General features: G+C 38.3%; 1 protein-coding gene across 1 annotated transcript in view; it reads left to right on the forward strand.

Moving 5' to 3' along the window:
• The first annotated feature begins 754 nt into the window (after positions 1-754).
• PSMD1 (proteasome 26S subunit, non-ATPase 1) overlaps positions 755-21,808 on the forward strand; it is a 92,779-nt gene continuing 71,725 nt past the window's right edge. The window contains exons 1-9 of the mRNA XM_058533188.1: positions 755-892; positions 5,067-5,110; positions 5,759-5,832; positions 6,027-6,196; positions 9,462-9,667; positions 11,951-12,094; positions 14,904-15,130; positions 19,406-19,466; positions 20,403-20,531. Of these exons, the coding sequence (XP_058389171.1) occupies positions 877-892; positions 5,067-5,110; positions 5,759-5,832; positions 6,027-6,196; positions 9,462-9,667; positions 11,951-12,094; positions 14,904-15,130; positions 19,406-19,466; positions 20,403-20,531 (1,071 nt within the window). The 5' untranslated portion in view covers positions 755-876. The remainder of the gene's footprint in view (positions 893-5,066; positions 5,111-5,758; positions 5,833-6,026; positions 6,197-9,461; positions 9,668-11,950; positions 12,095-14,903; positions 15,131-19,405; positions 19,467-20,402; positions 20,532-21,808) is intronic.

Genomic DNA, 21,808 nt, shown 5'->3' on the forward strand with positions numbered 1-21,808 from the left:
AAGCTTGTCTAGGCCTGCAAATGGCCATCACACTGCCATTTCAAATTGGATATATTAAAAACCAAGAACCCGTTGCTATGGCGGGAGAGAGGAACTGGGCAGATATAAGGCAAGTATGGAAAACTTTTTTTTTCCTTTAGAACACTTTTCACTGTATATCTTTTTATACTTCCAATTTTTAAACCATGTACAATATTAACTATTCCAAATGTAGATAAAAACCTTCATTGTTTCACTTTATTATAAACCAATGATAATAAAACATTTATGTGAGAGTTTTTTTTTTTTTTTTTTGAAGACAGTTCTGCTTTTTAAAATATTTGAAAATCACTTTTCTAAGAAAACGCTCTGTGCCCTGCTCCCTTCCCCAAAGGCTTGGCTGGAGGTGGGGGGAACTGCAAGGAGACCGCCCAAGCAGTAGGTGGCGCTGCGAACACCGCTCGCACCTCCCCTCCACACTCTGTCTCTCCGCAATGGCGGGTGACGGTGGGGGCCTCTCTGGAGGGGTGGCTATTCTAAAGCCTGATCCCGGATGCGGACGAGTGTCCCCACCCCCGCGGAAGCGCTGACCTCGAGGAGGATTAGAGAAAACAATGGAGCTCTCCGTGCACCCGTCTGCGCGGGTTGGGGCGGCGGTGGCGGCGCGGAAGACGCAGACCGGGGAGAATTCGCGCCGGGCGTCAGGCGGAGCGGCGGGCAGCCCCGGGGCAGGCGGGGTCCTGGGCGAGAAGTGAGCCGGCGGCCTGAAGAGTCGACTGGCTGAGCAGAGCTCCGGGGGAGCGAAGAGGCGCGGCGCAGTGAGCGGGCTGTGAGCTGACAGATCCGCGAGGCGGGCGGGACGGCGAGCGAGCGGTCGGGCGAGTGCGGGGCGCAGCCATGATCACCTCAGCCGGTGAGTGCGGCCGCAGCTGGCGCCGCGAGGGAGGAGCCGCCGCGCCGGCTTTTAGCTGAGTCAGGGCCGGTGACTGGGCACCACCCGGCGGGGCGCCGGCCTGCGCGGCCGCCCGCTGCCCAAGGCCCATCCCGGGCCGGGGGCTGGCAGTCTGGCCGAGCCTCTCTGCGGGCCCGCGACCCCCTGCAGTTCGGGGGAATCGCGCGGGGTCGGCCGCCTCGGCATCCCTTCCCAGCCACACCCCCGTGCCGGGACCGAGGGGCTTCCTGGGCTCCTCTCTGACCCCGAGGGGTCTGCCTAATTCTGTGTCTCCTGGAGTTGGCCATGTGGGGCCGTCCGATCCCAGTCCTTCCCCTCAGGTGGTCGGGATGGGCTGGTCCCCCTGTGCTGTCGGACAGTCCATAAGTGGTTCTGGACCTGGCCCCGCTCCGTCCTCCTTGGAGGGAAGTCTGACATTAGATTGGAGTGGGGCTATATCGTTTGTGGGTCTATTCCACGAGTATTCAGTTAAAGCATCCAGAGAACTTTTGTGTTGGGTGAACACAGTATAATGCCCGAAGGCAGCATCGTACTGAGAATCAACCGATCGTTTGGAGGCTAGGGGCTCGGTAAATATGAATTTTCAGAACTCCTGGGTGTGCGGAGCAGGTTTCTTGCACTTAAGTGGGATAAGCTATGGAAATCAAGTTTCAAATGGAGAATTTTAAGCCCCCCACTACAGATTGATTTGCATATAGCTAATCCACAGCGTTGGTGCTTTTTTTCTTGCCTGCTTAAACATCCTTTTCTCGTCCTGTTTTGCTGTACACTTGTCCCACTGCTGTTTTGTTGTAAATAAACTGGTGATCAGAAGACAGTAACTCGTACTTGTAAGGAGCTCAAAACTATATTTTTATGAGGATTGCTTGAAATTGGTGAAGATGCTGGGAGACATAATAGTTATTTCAAAGACTTGAAGAGCTGTCGCCTGTGTTTGGAATTAGGCTTTTGCCCCCAAGAAATGCAGATGATTGGGAGATGAATTTTAGTTCAATATAAGGAAGAGCTTTTCCAGTTAGAGCTCTCTAAAGAAAAAATAAGCACTAAGTGCTTACTGTTCTTCTTGCCAGTTGTAAGTGAGGGCTCATTCTGTTTCAGATCCATTCATTACCACTGCTGCTTCTTAGCCAAACCTTCATCTCTTGCCTGGGTTACTGTAACAGCTTAACACTGTTTTTCCACCGTGACCTCCATACAGGCTATTCTTGTTTTAGTCAGAGTATTCTTTATAAAACTTTAATCACATCGTCATTCCTTTGCTTAAAATTCTCCAGTGCTTCCCATTGTGTTTAGAAGAAAATCCAGACTCTTAATCAAAGACCTACATGATCTGATTCCTGCCTTGTTTTGTCCTACTCTCTTTCGATTCACTACATCCTAATCATGCTGGCCTTATTTGTGTTCCTTGACTATGTCAATTTCTGTCCTCCCTAGGGCCCTTGCACATTTTATTCCCTCTTTCTAGACTTCTCTTCCTCAAGTTTTCTGTTAGCTTCTCAATCTTTAGTCTCAGCTCAAATGTTAGTCTTTCCTGATCATTCTTTTAAAACATGCTGCCTCTCTCCACCTTAGCTGTTCACTTGCTTCGTCACGGTCCTGTAAGTACTTTACTTGCCTGATTACTGTCTTTCTCTCTCTGGTAGAATTTTGGGCGGGAAACTTGTTTTCACAGTTCTTAGAACGCTGCTGAGCAAATGGCAGAAGTTCAAAAGTACGTCTTGAATGAAGAAATCCATCAATTAATCAAATCAGTCCCTAGAGTATTTTAAGTAGAGACTGAAAAAGCATTTGGTGGGAATATAATAGAATTTAAACCTATTGAGGCTGGCAGGAGTAATAAATTTTGAAGTCCTACCATGAGACTCTGCGGTGATAGTATAGTGTGTATTTGTTACTATCATTTGTTACTTTTACTGGATTACTTATCAGCTTCTGCTCCAAACCTTCTGTCAGTTTGTTTTCTGTTGGCTCACACTGGCTTAGGATCTGTCCCAGGTGCTAAACAGGCTAGTGTCATGGTTCCAGTGTTTATTCGTTCATTTATTCACTAGGCTCTTGCTAGGCACTAAGAACACAGTGGTGAACAAGAGGTCACCATGTACTGTTAAGTTTTTCAAGAGGTTTGACTTTGAAAGGGAGTGAAGAGAGAGAGAGAGGTGGTTGCAGTAGGGAGATGTGAGACTGAGTGGGCTTTTGGTTTTTTTAACATAATTTAGGCACATAAAGGAAAATTATGCTAAAAAGCTTTAAAACAATAGTCTCCCACTCCTCTTTCCCCCTCTTCATCCCGAGAGGTATCTGTTTTTCAACTTTTAAACTGTTTCTTCTGGAACATACCTCCATATTTATAAATAATGTTCAAATATTGCTATAAATTTGATTCAACAATTTTAGATAATATCTGCTGACTTCCTATTACAGCATAAGAGATTTTTTATTATCCTTAAACCTTTCCCATTCCCTGTTCCCCACCCCACCCCCAAAAGGAGAGTTCTTTTTTTTTTCGCTGAGGAGGATTCACCCTGAGCTAACATCCGTGCCATTCTTCCTCTATTTTTTAGTATGTGAGCCGCCAGCACAGCATGGCCACTAACAGAGCAGTGTAGGTCCATGTCCGGGAACCAAACCTGGGCTGCCAAAGTGGAGCACTGCTGAACTTAACCACTAGGCCACCAGGGCTGGCCCCTGTTTTGTCTTTAAGATGGGAAGTATTCGTGTATGGAGTGTAGAGTATTTGATTTAGTTGTGTTCCATGGACAAAGGCTTTATTTCTAAGCCAGGACAACCGTGTAACAATTTAGTTGTAAGTGAAACCAAACAGGAGGATATAAAAATCTGTCATTTATTTTGGTAAAAGCAGTTCAAACGTTATTGACTGATGATAGGGAATGGGTAGCCTTTTTAGTATTTTGGTGAAATGTTTTGCTGTTTATGATGTGTTCCACATTTAAAGCATTCTTGTCTATCAGCTATTCCACGTCACTAGTTCGTGACACCTGCCTCCTCCCCATTGATTGCATTCTTTAATTTGTCTTCTCTCATCTGTCATTTCAGCCTCTCTGTTCTGGACTTGTAATGCCACCCTAGAGTACCAAGAAGTTCTTTTTATCTGCTTTTGTGCTTTTAAGAATAGTGGTCTGCCCTAGCTAGCACCATGGCATAGTTTTGTCTGTGAAATTTTGTATCCTTTCCTGTATGGCTCTATAAAGACTGCTGAAGCTATTTGGCAAACTTACACTTCTCAGTTAGAAATGGCTACGTCTCCTAAGTAAAGTTGCCTTGACACTTTTTAATCAAATCACAGTTTCAACTCAGTGTTCCAGAATGATTTTAAGACCTATGTGGAAAACATGTATCTGAGAGACAGCTTGGTTTCCTTTATGGTCTAAGGACACTAATTTCTCATATTTTTTTTCTAATAATGCCTTTGACATATGACTGTGTTTCAAGGTGCATTCTTTTGGAGAGGACAGTTGTTTCCTTTACTCTCCAGTATTAGTACTAACACCTCAAGGTCATATGGGAAACACTGTGCTTGGGTAATTGAAGTCAGAACAATTAAGATTGCCCATCATTTAGCAAAACTTTCTAGGTTACTCGCGATATGAAGGAGATGCCCTAATATAGGCATCTTGAAATAATTGAAATATTGTAACTGTTCGTTGTGAATAATTTTATTTTAAAATTGTGTGGGAAAGTTTCCCATTTTGGTCAGTAAATTAGGCTAGTGGTTGTTAAACTATAGTGAGCATCAGTATCACAAGGAAGGCTTGTAGCCCCGTTACTGGACCCTATCTCCACAATTTCTGATTCAGTAGATCTGGGATGGGACCAAGAATGTGCATTTTTAACAAGTTCCCAGGTAATGCTAATGCTGTTGTTCCAGGGACCACACTTTGAAAACTACTGAATTAGGCAAATAATGTGATATATGTGGTGTCAGGAGTGTTATAACATAGTTAATTCTTAAACTTTGAAATATAAACCTTTACAGTTAAAGAAAAATAATCATTCCTCTAGTGAAGTCACCCCTCAAAAAATACTTACTTTATCCAACTAATATACATTTTTGGCTAAGCTTTAGTTTCTTTCTTAGTATATATTTCATAATCATGATACACCTTTTGTCTTATAGCTGGAATTATTTCTCTTCTGGATGAAGAAGAACCACAGCTTAAGGTATGAGTGGAAGAAAAATTAACTGGGTTTAGTATGAATACTGTGAAACTCTTTGAATTTAGTGATATCTGTATATCTTCCATCATTTAAAATAACCATCCTACCCAGCCTGTACCCAGTCATTGAAATCTAGCCCCAGAGGACAGAATTTTGGCAACAGCGTTTGGTTTTCCTAGAGTTTAACAAAGCTAAGGCAAATAAACCTCAGTATGGCACCTGAACATCCCCCAGCCCGTTTCTTTATCAACAGAAAACATGAAAAATTCTTCTTCTGTGTCACATATTTTAAAATTATTTTCATTTGATAAAAATTTGGAATATACTAAAAGTGACTTCATACACCTGAATTCATTTATATATGGATATATATAGCAACCTGGAGTCAATCTTTTATATTCAAAGAAGAAAAATCTTCATTATGATAAGGAATGACATATGGTTAATCCAATGTTTTATTATTGAAAACAGAAAGGAAATGTGTACACCCAAGAGAAAATATAAGTCGGTAAAAATTTTTATATTTGTCATAGATTTAAAGTTTTAGTAAATGTGACTGAGAATTTGGCCATTGATTTGTTGGAAACTTTTTTTAAAGAACTGTAATGGTAAGTCTGTCTCAAAATTCAATTTTGGTTTTATCTTTTACAGGAATTTGCACTACACAAATTGAATGCAGTTGTCAATGACTTCTGGGCAGAAATTTCTGAGTCTGTAGATAAAATGTAAGAAGTCACTTTAGTTATATAAACTGAAATAAGGTAGACCAACTTTAATCGTTAATCTGTGGATGTGGGTCTTATGTCTTAAATTCATTTAGAAATTGGCTGCTACTAAATTGTGGCTTGAATATTTAGATTTGGGATTTTTAAGGAAAACCACAGTTTGAACTAGGCCTTTACTTGTTAATTTTTTTCAGAGAAGTATTATATGAAGATGAAGGTTTCCGGAGTCGGCAGTTTGCGGCCTTAGTGGCATCTAAAGTATTTTACCACCTGGGGGCTTTTGAGGAGTCTCTGAATTATGCACTTGGAGCCGGTGACCTCTTCAATGTCAATGATAACTCTGAGTATGTGGAGACGATTATAGGTAATTATCTTCCATCTGGTAAGGCTTTAACTTGTTGACTTCATTCTTCTCCAGTCCACAGTCCACATGAATTACTTTTTGATGTTGCTAAATTTCACTTTAATTGGAAGTTCATAATCTTTCTACAGTAATTTTTTGCAGGCTGACTTTTTAGATCTGCCTTCCAATTCTGTGCTTTATTATTTTTTGTTATAATGAACAGTAGCATCAATAACAGTAATAATTAATGAAGACACTCACTTCACAAAACATTTTTTTAAGAATGAATCTAAGAAACTATTCAGAAACAGCTAACTTAATCAACACAAAGATAGTAATCTCAGTGATTATGGTTATCTCTAGTCCAGTGAGCAGACTGTTATATGAAAAAATTAAATCAGATTATTATGAGTAACAGAAGTTAAATGATAGCAGTTTATAGAGTTGTTTCTAATACAGGAAACCATCATTGAGTATGTCTGTTCTAGGCACTGTCCCAGTCATTCTTCTTACCATGGTTTATTCCACAGCTGCCCTGTGAGGATGAAGCTAGTCCCATTTTACAAATGAGAAAGTTTGGGTTTCAAGATGATAAAGACACATGGCCATTAAATAGGAGGGTCGGAATTTAAAACTCGGGCTTACTTCAGAATCCATACTGTTTCTACTAATAACCATTGTTTTCTCATTTGTTCTTTATTTTTGAAGTGCGAGGGAAGCACACAGGCAAGGCTTTTGGTTCTCTGTCTTGTGAGTTGAACCAACTATGTAAGATTTTGTAGCTTTAAGGAATGTTTGAAAACTCCTGATCTAGTAGATGAAAGAAGGGACTGCATACCCTTCAGACATGTCGTTATGAGTATCAAGCTTTAGATCATAGTTACAGAGAGCCCAAGGGTGTGTCCTCTATCAAGAGTGTACAGTATAGATATTTTTTTGAGGTGCTGATTAAGAGGAGATCTGCATTATTCACTTGATCCCTTAAGAAGGAGAAAGTTTGTATTCTCTTTCAGAAATTAGGAAATGCTGTGCAAGGTGGTCTAAAGGGGTACTTGCAAATGTCCCTGAAGTTCTAAGTAGGATTCTGCATTCACATTTTTTAAGTTTTTTCTGTGATAGTGCGAAAATGCTGCAAGTAACTTTACTACTGTTGGGGGCTTGTTGAATTTCATCTGTGAATCCTATGGAAAGAACAGATGGTTTTAAAGAATAGACCATGTCATCTGAAACCAGAGCACTTTCCCTACATTGTTAAAAATAGGGAGTTAAGTGCACTTACTTCTTTTCTCTTATTTGAAGGGTTTTTTTTTTTGCTTAGAAAGATTCACCCTGCGCTAACATCCACTGCTGATCTTCCTCTTTGTATATGTGAGCTGCCGCCACAGCATGGCCATTGACAGATGAGTGGCATAGGTCCACACCCGGGAACTCAAGCGGAGTGCAGCAATTTAACCACTAGGCCACTGGTGCTGGCCCTTGAAGGATTTTTTTTGATGAATGTTGATAATTTCTTCCAACAGTGATCTCCAAGTGCTTGCAGTGCTACCATTTTACAAATCATGCTTTTAAAAAGGACTGTTGGTCTATAAAGGGCTATGGGGTGGTAGACACGTTCCCTGTCTTTAAACAGTTTATCATCGTAGCTTGTAGAAAGTGGTTGTTGATCAATAGACAAGTTCCGTGTGCTTTTCTTTGTGTGGAAGTGGGGTTCACCCTTCTGGTTTTGTAGGGATTTTTTTAAATGTCAGTGAGATTTGCGAGAGGATATGTAAAATAGAATTTGAGAAAGGCTTCCTAGGATCTTAATGAATGTCATAAACAGTATGTCCAGAAACTTCAAGACTGGTAAATCTTCTCCCAGTTATAAGACTTCAGCTGGGAATGAGGCTAGATTCTGGGATATAGTTAGGACATAAACCTGGGAAGTGAGAGCACGAATTTGAAATCTGGGAGGTACATTTTTTTATAACGTACGGAAAACTCCCTAAATGTTAATAATTCTGAGGTTCCTCTTTAATGAAGTGGGGGTAATGTTTCCTCACTTAACTACATTTGGTTCAGAAGCTCGTATTAGGGCCTGGTGAAGATTTTCTGCAGCCAGGATTGTCTAAGGTCTACTTTGTGCTGCCACTTTATTAACTGTACCTGAACCTGCATAGTTCTACCTGGATGGACCCTGACTGTGGTGTATTCCAGTTTATGAAAGTCCTCTGCTTCCCCCAAAATATAGACCCATTTAACATGGGCCATCTAGTGGGCCAACAGTTCTTTGTGCTAGTTCAAGTCATTTCAGTTTCCTAGGGCTGTAGTTTGCAGTTAATTAGTCTTGGCCTTGTATCCTTTCTTCTATTTGAAAGAGAGAGTGACAAGGCATTGAGTTAGAGAGAGGATAACTAGTGTGTATATCTTTCAGCTTGAGTGGCTATTTATCTTCCCTATGAAGGGGGAAGAAGGCTTAGAAAAATTCCCTTTTTTGGTTGTTCCTAAAAATTTTAAGGCGTGATTGCAAAGTAGTATAAGTTGTAAACAGACTTAAGTGTTTCTCATCAAGTGCACTGTTGGCACCCTATAGTATGTCGCCCCGTCCTCCCCCCTTAACCCAAATGATTGTGAAATGTGAAAGCCAAATTGTGCACATACACCAGTGCATGAATTTTCAGACTCCCTGGGAGGCTGTGTGTGAATAGGTTCCACCCATCTCACAGGGAGACAATGAATATTTCAGTTGATGTGCTACAATTCCTGGAAAGGTTTTTGGAAATCTTTGGAATTGCCTTTAGAACCTGTGACACATTTTAGGTCATTTTCCCATTATTCTACAAAGATGATTTAGATGATTATTCTACACATCCCTACTCTCAAGGAGCTAATACTTTCATTAATGTAAAGAAATTTAATAATTTATTGCCATGTGATAATTGCTGTCATAGGTCTTTTTACATATCATCAGCAATGGCAAGTGTTGGTTTCTTGAAAGTGAAACAGTCAGCAGTTGTTTGTAGCCAACTTAGTCAAGTTGAGTAATATAATTTTGCTCAAAATAAAGTAATAAGATAGAAATGTTTTGAATAATATCAGCCTTATTGGAATTAGTGTGTAGCCCTGCAGTGTAACCACTATGAAGGAAACAGTATTAATTTGAATGTATAACTTCTAGCATTTTAAAATTTGCTTATTACTTTATAGTCATCACATAAGTTTTTATGATTATAAATGTAGGCATTGTCCTTTCTAGTAGTTTAGCCCAACTTACAAGGTGATCAGAGTTCTTTTATTTTCTCCATAGCAAAATGCATTGATCACTACACCAAACAATGTGTGGAAAATGCAGATTTGCCTGAAGGAGAAAAAAAACCAATTGACCAGAGATTGGAAGGCATTGTAAATAAAATGTTTCAGCGATGTCTAGATGATCACAAGTATAAGCAGGCTATCGGCATTGCTCTGGAGACACGAAGACTGGACGTCTTTGAAAAGACTATACTGGAGTCGGTGGGTAGATGATGTGATTTTAGAGATTGTTATTGAAGGGGAATCAGCAAAGCAAATTATCAGAATTGAGAATCTCATGGGTAGTGAAAAGAAAATCTAGTTTGGGAATAATAAGGTGCTCTTTTGCTAAATGTTTTACTTTTATATTTATATATGGCTGTGTTTTGTGTTCATCGAATATCTGCTTTTATCTTACCACTTTTATTACTTTGAGGTCTTGCATGGGGAAGTTATATTAATTACCCTGCCCTTTTTAAGAAGATTATATTGATAAACTACTGTTTTAATGCATTTATTATGACTAAAACTATAAACGAGATTCCTGATTGGGGATGTTTTGCAGTAATTATGACAATTGTAAGTCACCTACCAAAGCAGTCAGAAAGGCGCAAGACTGAGTTAAACTGACATTGATCTGCACGCGCACTTTGCTTGCCTCACCACCTATCCCCCATGAGCTAGCTTGCTCTCTGCACTCCAGCCATTTTGACCTCATCTCAGCTCCTAGATGTACCCTGCCCTGTTTCCCTTGTCAAAAATACTGCCTCTGCTAAAAATATTCTTTCCTTTCTTTTCTTTACCTGCTTTATTCCTGTTCAAGATTCAGAGTTCAGCTCAATTGTCACTTGTTTACAGATCCTTTCGTCATTCCCTGCCACCCAGGCCCTCCGCAACCCCTACTGCAAAGGCTTGGTCCAATTCTTTTGTTAACTTCTTGGAGCCCCATATTTTTTATAGTGTTTACCGCTATAGTAATTGGTTAGTTATGTTGTTAGGTAGTTAACATCTGTCTTTCCCACTAGATAACTCCCTAAGAACAGGTACTTTGTGCCTTGTTCACCGCTGTGTCCCCAAAGCCTAAGGCAGTGTTTAGTAGCAGTGGTAAGATTTGTTAAATGAGTAAATGAATGAACCACCCAATGTGATAGAATGGCCCTTGTTTTACTGTTTCATTTTTGTGCAGTTGTAGCCTTTCCTTGTCTTCATGTGAATAGACTTAAAATACTTGTTTTCATTCATTCAACAAATATTTTTTGAGTGCCTACTAGGTGCCAGACATAGCTCTAGGCATCAGAGGTATAATGGCAAACAGCACCGAGAAAATTCCTGCCCAAATGGAACAATCCGTTGGAGGAATAGGCAGTTGAGCAAATAAATATATAAAGTAAAGAGATGATAAATGTTTAAAAAAAAGAATAAAGTGGAGTAGGAAATGCATCTTACTTTGCATCCCGGTGCACATATGCGTATAGATGTAACTTAAGTTGTATGAAACAATACCTACTTTTACTACTTGTAACTCTGATTTTTTTTGTGAGAAAGATCAGCCCTGAGCTAACATCCATGCCAGTCCTCCTCTTTTTGCTGAGGAAGACTGGCCCTGGGCTAACATCCATGCCCATCTTCCTCCACTTTATATGGGACGCCGCCACAGCATGGCTTGCCAAGCAGTGCATTGGTGCGCGCCCGGGATCCAAGCCGGCGAACCCCGGGCGGCCGCAGTGGAGCACGCACACTTAACTGCTTGTGCCACCGGGCCAGCCCCTTAGCTCTGATATTTTTAAATTGTATTTTATTTTTTAAAAAAGACTAGTTCCCTTAAGTTGATTTCATTATACACTGATGGATGGTCACAACTCCTTGTTGAGAATTAGTCCTGTAGCTCTTCAATATGCTTATTTATGTTGAAGGACTTTTATGGGTTGGTATTTCAAATATTGGGCATACTTTGGAGAACCACAAAGTAAACATATATAATCTGGAGTCAGAATTTCCTCAGGGAGAGCACCAGCCAGATGTGACAGCGCTCAAAACTTGAGTCACTCAGAACTGGAGAACAGTTATGTCACATCATGTTCCTGGCCAGAGAGTGTAGGCAGTAAGTCATGAGGGAGTCTAGTAGCAAGATTGGAGGCAAAAAGACATTGGGGGACACAACTGAGAAACTTAGCTACTTGGTATATGAACAGTTGTGTATATCTTTTTATTATAATTAATAGCATCACTCTATTATAGTATACTATGTTCATATGATGATGATCCTGGATGACCACTATATATTAAAGTTTTTTAATCCATTTTTTCGTGAAGACAGGGAAATATGTAATTTTCTTTTAAGATTTTCATCTAAAATGGTTACAAACTTTTTAAGTTTTTATTGTTTAAGGTGTTTAAATCTTTGGCTGCCTAGAATGACTAAAGAACCTAGATTAAAATAATTCAGTTTCTAAATAAACATAATACTTCAGTAGCCAGATAATGATGTATCTTTAACTCTTTCAGAATGATGTCCCAGGAATGCTAGCTTATAGCCTCAAGCTCTGCATGTCTTTAATGCAGAATAAACAGTTTCGGAATAAAGTACTAAGAGTTCTAGTTAAAATCTACATGAACTTGGAGAAACCCGATTTCATCAATGTTTGTCAGGTAATTACATTACATTACTTTATATTGCACTAATACATTGCATTATATTACATTACATTGCTATAATGGTTTCATACATGTATCTCAATTGATCCTCACAATAGCCCTGTGAAGATAAGGTATGTAGTTTATATTGCTTTTTACTGATAAGAAACTGAATCTTACAAAACTAAAAAGCTGTTTTGTTATAATGCATTCTTTCTATGTATTCTTTTTCATTTTGAAAATAATCCAAGCATTTAAGGAAATTTTGAAAACAAAAGGTTAAAAAAATAAAAGGTAAAAGAAAAGATAAAAACAGTACCTGTGTTATATCATTCTAAAAAGAATTTCAAGTGTAAAAATTGACTTTGGTTTCATTACCCACACACAACCAAAACATTTGAGTATATTTTCTTTATCTCTTTTCGTGTATGAATTTGCACATTTTTAAAAAAATCAGAGTGTACAGAAAATATGTAAAATGAAAAGTGTATCTTTCCTTTTCCCTAGACCTTTTCCCAAAGGTAAGGATAGATATTTTTCCTCCACTTATTAGTACATGTTGAGCTACCTCATTCTTTTCAATAGCTACATTGTATTTTATTGACTGGAAGTGCGCATAGGTTTGCTTTTTAACAAGTATCATACTGTATTCTGCTTAGAGCATAGCATAGGTTTGCTTTTTAACAAGTATCATACTGTATTCTGCTTAGAGCATAGCGTTTTAGCGCATTTTGTTTGTTGTTTTTTCACTGTAATGTGTTCTCATTATGTTTTCATTCTCTATATTATTAAAAAATTTAGATTAATATATCCTTTTTTTAAATGCTTTTTTTTTTAATGCTTTTTAACACAGATTTGAAACAGAAAAAACTGGAAGAAAAATATCCACATTTGTATCACCTGAAGTCAACTTAACATTTTAGTATATTTCCTTTCAGTTTTCTCTATATAGGTTTTGGAGTTTTGTTTGCTTCTAAATAGTTTTTTTTTTTCTTTTTTTTTTGTGAGTAAGATCAGCCCTGCGCTAACATCCGATGCCAATCCTCCTCTTTTTCGCTGAGGAAGATTGACCCTGGGCTAACATCCATGCCCATCTTCCTCTGCTTTATATGGGACGCCACCACAGCATGGCTTGACCGGTGATGTGTAGGTCCATGCCCAGGATCCAAACCCTGGGCCGCCGAAGCAGCACCCACGCACTTAACTGCCATGCCACTGGGCTGGCCCCCTAAATAGTTTTTTTAATAGTTGTTTTTAAAAAACTTATATGAAAAACAGTAGTCCTCTGCCCTCTTCCTCTGTGTGTGTGTATTTCATTTCTATTCCTCAGAGGCAGTTTTATTTCTTTGGCTGTTTTATTCCTTGTCCCTTTAAAATTTTTTTAAAATTTATTTTACATGTTTAAAATATATTTTTTGAATAGATATAACACATTCACCTGATTCAAAATTCAGAAAGAACCAAGGGGTATACAGTGAAAAGTCTTCCCACTCCTTTCCTCTAGCTCCCAACTTCCTTTCCCTGGAGGCAAGCAGTATCAATTATTTATGTCCTCAATTTAACATTTTTCCATGTTCTAACTTTTCACAAACTCTCGTCCTGATTCTTTCTTGATTGTGTAGTAGTCACTCAATGGATGTACTTTGCCTTACTTAACCATTCCCCTATTATTGGTCATTTATTTTGTTCCCGTTATTTCCTATTCTTAATTTGTAATAACTTTATGTGTTCATTTCAAAATTGAGTTATTTGCCACTTAAGGGAACAGGAAAATTTAAATTGAATTCTTTTTTTTTTTTTTTTATAGGAAACCAAGTCTAAATGTTCTTTCTTTCTTTTTTTTTTTTTTAATAAGTTTATTTATTTATTTTTCCCCCAAAGCCCCAGTAGATAGTTGTATGTCATAGCTGCACATCCTTCTAGTTGCTGTATGTGGGACGCGGCCTCAGCATGGCTGGAGAAGCGGTGCGTCGGTGCGCGCCTGGGATCCGAACCCAGGCCACCAGTAGCGGAGTGCACGCACTTAACCGCTAAGCCACGGCACTGGCCCTAAATTGAATTCTTAAAAGAAAAATCCTAACTTTATTGGATAATTTTGTTAAAACATGGCAGGGGCCGGCCCCGTGGCGTAGAGGTTAAGTGCACGTGCTCCGCTTTGGTGGCCCAGGGTTCGCAGGTTCGGATCCCAGGCGCGGACCTACACACTGCTTTTCAAGCCATGCTGTGGAAGCGTCCCACATAAAGTAGAGGAAGATGGGCATGGATATTAGCCCAGGGCCAATCTTCCTTAGCAAAAACGAGGAGGATTGGCAACAGATGTTAGTTCAGGGCTCATCTCCCCCCCCCCCCAAAAAAAACATGGCAGATCGTAAGAGTAGTAAGAGAAATGCTTCAAAATGGTCATTTTAATGCCTCTTGTCCTGGCTCAGCACAATACAATGTGTGTCAAGTGAGTGACTACTACAGTTTATGGTAAAGCAGAAAATACAAGTTAAAGAGCACTTAAATGTAAATTATGGATAAGATTTAAAGAAGCCAAGATTCATTCACCAGCCAGTTACTGAATACTGCTAATTGCCAGGCACTATATTAGGAGTTGTAAATATAATTGGTATGGATTTTCCTAGGGAAGGCAGATGCCATTTTCAGGATAACTTTGTCTAGTGTTGGGATCAGAAATGGAGTGCTAGACTAGATAGTTTGTCTGCTCCAGTTTACTTGTACCTATATTTTAAGGTTTCCTATATTGTTGACTGTTACTCTCTAAGTATCTTGTAAACAGAGTTTTCAATTATTATGTAATTGTTCTTTATCTGCATTTCAGTGCTTAATTTTCTTAGATGATCCCCAGGCCGTGAGTGATATCTTAGAAAAACTGGTAAAGGAAGACAACCTCCTGATGGCTTATCAGATTTGTTTTGATCTGTATGAAAGTGCTAGCCAGCAGTTTTTGTCGTCTGTAATCCAGAATCTTCGAACTGTTGGCACCCCTATTGCTTCTGTGCCTGGATCCACCAATACGGGTACCGTTCCGGGATCAGAGAAAGACAGGTAAAAGTATCTTTTTCTGCATCAGAACTAATTGAACAATCTTTATTTCATTTTGGAAATAGGTGGAATATTCATAGTCAGCATATTCTAAGAATAAATTTCACCATTAGCTTTCATAGATCGTAAAGTCTTATTAAGGCTCTTGCTCTGTTTTGCGCTGTGCTGGGCACATTAAGGAAAACCAAAGAAATGGACCCTCTGGAAAGAAATGGAAGTGACTGTCTGATAGGGAGGGCCTGCCAGACAGCATGTGTGCTATCACATCAAGTAAATTAAAAATCTCAGATGGGGTAGGTGGGCTAGATATTAGATAGTTGGAAAGTGAGAAACATTCTCAGCATTTTTTGCTTTCATTAGAACTAAATATACATATATCTTAGGCTGATACAGTATTAGATTTTATTTTCCTATATTTTCTTACACATTTAGGCCACTTATTAAAAATGCCTAACTTAAGTGTGTTTTTGTTATGCCTGCTTATTTTCCTTTTACGTTGTCCATACAGCAGTGAGAGTTATGCTTCTGAAGCCGAAGTAAGATGTCACTACCATCTCAACCTCCAGTACTTTGCAAACGCATTTCATATAAAATTCTGAGTTTCGAAAGTGGTCTACAAGGCTCTACATGATCTGTCCTCTCCATACCCTTCACCTCATCTCTTGCAACTTTCTTCCTTGCTCCCCACCTTCAATCTCACTGGCTTTCTTACTGGTCTTCAAAAACACCAAAAATATTCCTGCCTCAGTAAAATTTTCTTGAATTTTAGTTTTAGTGTTTGTTTTCTTCCCTCACTTTATTTTTCTTCTTGGGGCCTCTTGTTACATATAAGTTGGATTTTCTTTGCCCAGCTTCTGTGTTTTTCACTTTCTTTTGAATCCTTTCTGCTCTTTAATTTTTTTCTTTTAATTGAATAATAATTTAAATACAGTAAAATGCATATATGTTAGTTATGCAGTTCAGTGAGTTCTGGCAATATAAACACCAATGTAACCATCACCTCGATTATCATCCCAGAAACTTTTGCCTTTCAAGGTCAACCCCTTGCCTCCAAGGGAACCACTGTATTGATTTCTCTCACCATAGATTAGTTTGCCAATTCTTGAACTTCATAAAAATGAGATCATAAAGATGTATTCTTTTGTTTCTGCTTTTCTCACTCAGCAATGTCTGTGATATACATCCATGTTTTTGGATGAATCGGAAAGTGATTTCTTTTTATTGCTGAGTAGCATTTCATTGTATGAATATACCACGGTTTGTTTTTCTTCATCCTAATACTGATGGACATTTGGGTTGTTTCTGGTTATTGGCTATTAAGAACAAGGCTGCTATGAATGTTATTGTACAAGTCTTTTTGGGGACAGATGTTTTCATTTCTCTTGGATAAATACCTGGGATTGGAATAACTGGATCACAGAGTATATGTTTAACTTGGTAAGAATCTGCCAAACTTTTCCAACATGGTTGCCTATTTTACCCTCCCAACAGCAATGTATGAGCATTCTAGTTGTTCTACGTGTTTGCCAACATTAGTTGTTATTAGTCTTTTTTAATATTACTCATTCCAGTGGTATAAAGTGATGTTTCATTGTGATTTTAATACAAGTCATTTGTCAAATATGTTGTTATGGATGTTTTCCCCCAGCCTTGACTTATCTTTTCATTTTATTAGTGGTATCTTTTGATAAGCAGAGTTTTTATTTTTGATAATCCAGTTTTCCATTTTGGGATCTCATCTAAGAAATTCTTTGCCAACCTCATGGTTGCAAAGATATTCTCCTATGCTTCCTTCTAGAAACTATATAGTTTAAGGTTTTATGTTTAGGTCTGTGGTAGATCTCAGCTTAACTCTTTGTGTATAGTGTGAAGTAGGAGTAAAGGATTTGTTTAAATATGTGGATGTCTAGTTGTTCCATCACTATTTGTTTAGAAGACTATCCTTTTCCTGTTGAATTGCCTTGGAGTCTTTGACAAAAATCGGTTTACTGTGTATGTGTGTTGATAGATTTCTCTGTTCTTTTCCATTGATCTATTTGCCTTTCCTTATACCAGTACCACAGTATGTTTATTATTAAAGCTTATGGTAAGTCTTGAAATCAGGTAGTGGAAGACCTACAGTAATGACTTTTTTCCTCTCCCAAGATTGTTTTGGCTATTGTAGGTCTTTTGCATTTCTGCAGACTTCTGCAAGTCTGGGGATTCTGATTGGGATTGTGTTGAATCTTGAGCAATTTGGAGCAAATTAAAAGCCTAACGATATTGGGTCTTGTAATCCATAAATGTATTGTTCTTCATTTATTTAGGTTTTCTTTAATTGTTCTCAGCCATGTTTTGTAGATTTCAGTACAGAGATTTTGCACATTTTTCCTTAAATGTATTTCTAAGTATATTATGGTTTTTGATGCTATTTTAAGTGGTATGTTTAAATTTCAATTTCCAGTTGTTTGTTATTAATATATAGAAATACAATTGATTTTTGTATATTAATGTTGAATTCCACAACCTTGCTTAAATCACTTATTAGGTCTAGTAAATTTTTTTATAGGTCCTTTTATAAAATTTTCTACATAGGAATCATGTCATCTGTGACTAGAGACAATTCTTTTTTATTTTTTTTTTTTTTGTGAGGAAGATCATCCCTGAGCTAACATCCATGCTAATCCTCCTCTTTTTGCTGAGGAAGACCGGCTCTGAGCTAACATCCATTGCCAATCCTCCTCCTTTTTTTTTCCCCCCCAAAGCCCCAGTAGATAGCTGTATGTCACAGCTGCACATCCTTCTAGTTGCTGCATGTGGGACACGGCCTCAGCATGGCCAGAGAAGCGGTGTGTCGGTGCGCGCCCAGGATCCGAACCCGGGCCGCCAGCAGTGGAGCGCGCGCACTCATCCGCTAAGCCGCGGGGCTGGCCCGACTAGAGACAATTCTACTTCCTTTATAACTTTCATACTTTTACCCCTTTGTTTTCTACATTCGCTAGAATTTCGAGTACATTATTGGATAGACATGATGAGAGTGAACATCCTTACTGTGTTCCTAATCTTAGGGGGATAGCATTTAATTTATTTCTTTCTGATTTAAAAAATTTTCTTTCTTCTTACCTTCCCCTTTTCTTGTGTTGTGTTTATTTGCTCTCATGTTCCTTTTGAGTTATTCTTCATTTCTGAAATGATTATTTTTCCTCTTTCATTTCTAATTTTTCCCTTTTTCTACTATTTCAATTCTGAGTTTTTCTAATTTTGATATGTAATATTCTTTATATCTTGTATAATTTTCTTAATGTCTTTTACTTCTTTTGAAATAAAACTTTTTCTTGTAATATTGTATGGGATTTTACTTTGATCCTTTTCTGTGGTTTATCTTTACTGAAATTAATTTTCCTAAATTTTTATGAGGGAAGCTTATTTAGGATAATGTTTCTAATTTCAGTGCTTTCCAGAACTTCTTCTGTTGTGTTTGTGGAGTATTAAACAAAATGGCATCTTATGTTCTGAGATCTCCTGGCTGTTTCCTTTCCCACTTTTATTTGGGCCTTGTTTTTCCTTTGTTTCTGCCTTCTTAGTTTAGATTTTGTGCTCAGCATGCTCTCCTCAGTGTAGTGCTGTGACTGGAAGGGAGTTTTGGCTGGTCAATTTTAAGAGTTGTTGGGGCTCCAAGTGCTTCACTTCAAACTGGTCTTGTTGCTGCTGGTGATGTATCTCCACCTGCCTGTGTTGTGAGGATTAGGAGATAGTTTGTCACCTGATTTTGTTGTATTTGTCGTCCCTGCATTTTGCCAACCTAGTTAGTTGTTTTGTGTGTTTTTATGAACTTATTTGGAGGAATTTCAATAACTGGGCCGCCTCCATCTTATTAGAATCTTTTCTGTTTCTTTTTTTTGTGTGTGTGAGGAATATCAGCCCTGAGCTAAGATCCATGCCAATCCTCCTCTTTTTTGCTGAGGAAGACTGGCCCTAGGCTAACGCCTGTGTTCGTCTCCCTCCACTTTATATGGGATGCCGCCACAGCATGGCCTGACAAGTTTTGCATTGGTGCGTGCCCGGGATCTGAACCCGGGCCGCCAGCAGTGGAGCACGCACATTTAACCGCTACGCCATGGGGCTGGCCCCTCTTTTCTGTTTCTTAATGGCAGTGCTTATGAAGTAATGAAACATTTTTTCCTTGCAAAATATTTAATTTGGGCATGGTTCTGATCTGCAATTTGATAACGAATCAACCACAGAAACTATTCAGAATAGATTTTTCAGATTAGTAACTGTTGATTCTTTATATTTTAGTGACTCAATGGAAACAGAAGAAAAGACAGGTGGCATACTTATAGGAAAGACACCAGAAGCAGTAAGTTTGCTTTTTGAAGTTGAGGTTACCATTTAACATATATTCCCACAGTATATTGTAAATTATTTTAAAGTGTTACCTGTTTTTATGGAGGTTTATTATTAAGTTTGATATGAAACCAAAGTCATTTTATAAAAATGGATTTTCTATAAAAAGTAAAATTTTAAAGACTGATCCCAGAAAGCACTTAACTTAGAACAAATCAAATCCATAGATCCTTACCAAAGAATGAACTCTGTCTGTAATAACTCCAAATACCTATCACAGGGTGAGAAGAAAAGTATGGCCTCTAGCAAATAAATGGCAACTTATCATAGAGGGAGGCAGTTTAGTTGTCTTTGTTTTTAATATTCACAGTGTATAGAAGAGTGGGGTAAGTATCAAAGCAGTGGTCTGTTGGATATAAATGCTTCCTCCATCAGGACTCTTGTTTTCTGATGCTCAGGTATATAAACTTCAACTGTTCTTCACCTGGATGGAGAATTCTGTTGATGGTTTGGTAGTTCATGAGATCATGTCTATGTGTTAATTACAGATGCTTTTGGTTTTCTCAGTTTGGATTAGGGAGGTTCTCACCTAAAGTATAAGTTGGCTCTGTATAAAATAGTTTTCCTTGCATATCACCGGTAATTAGTTATTTTATAGTTTTTTTCTTTAATAGTAAAATATTTTACATTGGAAGCTAGTATGGAATGAATTTCATTCTCCCATCAAGCTGGTATCATATCTCAGTGACTTCTAATAAATAAATAAATAAATTATTCTTTCTCTCAAATAAATAATACGTGAGTTTTCTAGATCCTACTGTTAAAATGTGAGTTTTGTTGTGAATAGTATGGACTATAAATTTCACTGTTTTAAGGCTGTTAAAATAAAGTTGGCTTAGTGAATTTCAGAGATACATGAATTTTCATTCTTGTTTATTTGTGTTGGCAGAGTCCAGAGCCCAAGGACCAGACTTTGAAAATGATTAAAATTTTAAGTGGTGAAATGGCTATTGAGTTACATCTGCAGTTTTTAATACGAAACAATAACACAGATCTCATGATTCTAAAAAACACAAAGGTAGGAAATTCATCTGTAATGGAGGCTTTTTTCTTTTCTTTTTTTTTTTTCATGAGGAAGATCAGCTCTGAGCTAACATCCGTGCTAATCCTCCTCTTTTTGCTGAGGAAGACCAGCTCTGAGCTAACATCTATCGCCAGTCCTCTTCCTTTTTTTCCCCAAAGCCTCAGTAGATAGTTGTATGTCATAGTTGCACATCCTTCTAGTTGCTGTATGTGGGACGCGGCCTCAGCATGGCCGGTGAAGCAGTGTGTCGGTGTGCGCCCGGGATATGAACCCAGGCCGCCAATAGCGGAGCACGCACACTTAACCGTTAAGCCATGGGGCCAGCCCTGGAGGCTTTTTTCTTATGTTTATTTCTTTGTTGAATGTAAGTACTTATGTTTATTTCTTATTGAATACTTTGTTGCATTTTCTTCTTAATCAAGGAAATAAGTAAGTTTTGTAAAAATAATAATGGGAGAAACTCTTGAAATTGTTGAAAAAGAAAGGGAATTAATATTGATTGAGCTCCTGTTTCTGTGCTAGTGTCTCATTGGGAAGTTTAGTGGATTTTTTTTTTTCCGTTTTCTTTAGCTAACTTTTGTTTTAATATATACTTGTAGCATTTGGACAAATAGCACAATCAGAACACTAATATAGTTTGTTTGTGTGTCTGTTTTTCCCACTAAACTACAAACTTGAGAGCAGAGGTTTTTACCTTGTCATTGTAACCTTTGTTGAGATACTGATCCTAACAATTATTAATATTAATTTTAATTTTTGAACAGGTAATATATTCATCTGGTTCAAAAAATGTTTTAATATGAAAAGATATATAGCATAAAAAATCTTCCTCCCTTCCTTGTCTTATTTGCCCAGTCCCCTTCCCAAAGTCGTTTATTCTTTTTGTATAGCCATATACTATTCCATTGCTAAACAGTTGTTTGATTGAAGCATATGTAATAATGCTTTTCCAAACTTTTAATACAATTTTTACAAATGGCAAAGACACAGAATTACGTAATTTGCATTTATGACGATTATTTGAAGCTAATCTTTATAATATGGTCTCATTAAAAATAAACAGATTTACTTTGGTGACTGCCAGAGGTGCAGGGCCAGAAGAGGTGCGGCATTGCTCCTCAGCTTACCCCAGTACCTTGGAGACCTTGGGCAAGATGCTGAAGAGAGATTTCAGAAACCAAAAACTAGAAAACCTACTACCTAGGTTAACCTACCTAAAAGCTACTACTGACCTCAAGTTAAAACCACAAATAAAACTCTATTTGACTTGC

Source organism: Diceros bicornis, chromosome 37, assembly GCF_020826845.1.
Source record: "Diceros bicornis minor isolate mBicDic1 chromosome 37, mDicBic1.mat.cur, whole genome shotgun sequence".
Taxonomy (NCBI): domain Eukaryota; kingdom Metazoa; phylum Chordata; class Mammalia; order Perissodactyla; family Rhinocerotidae; genus Diceros; species Diceros bicornis.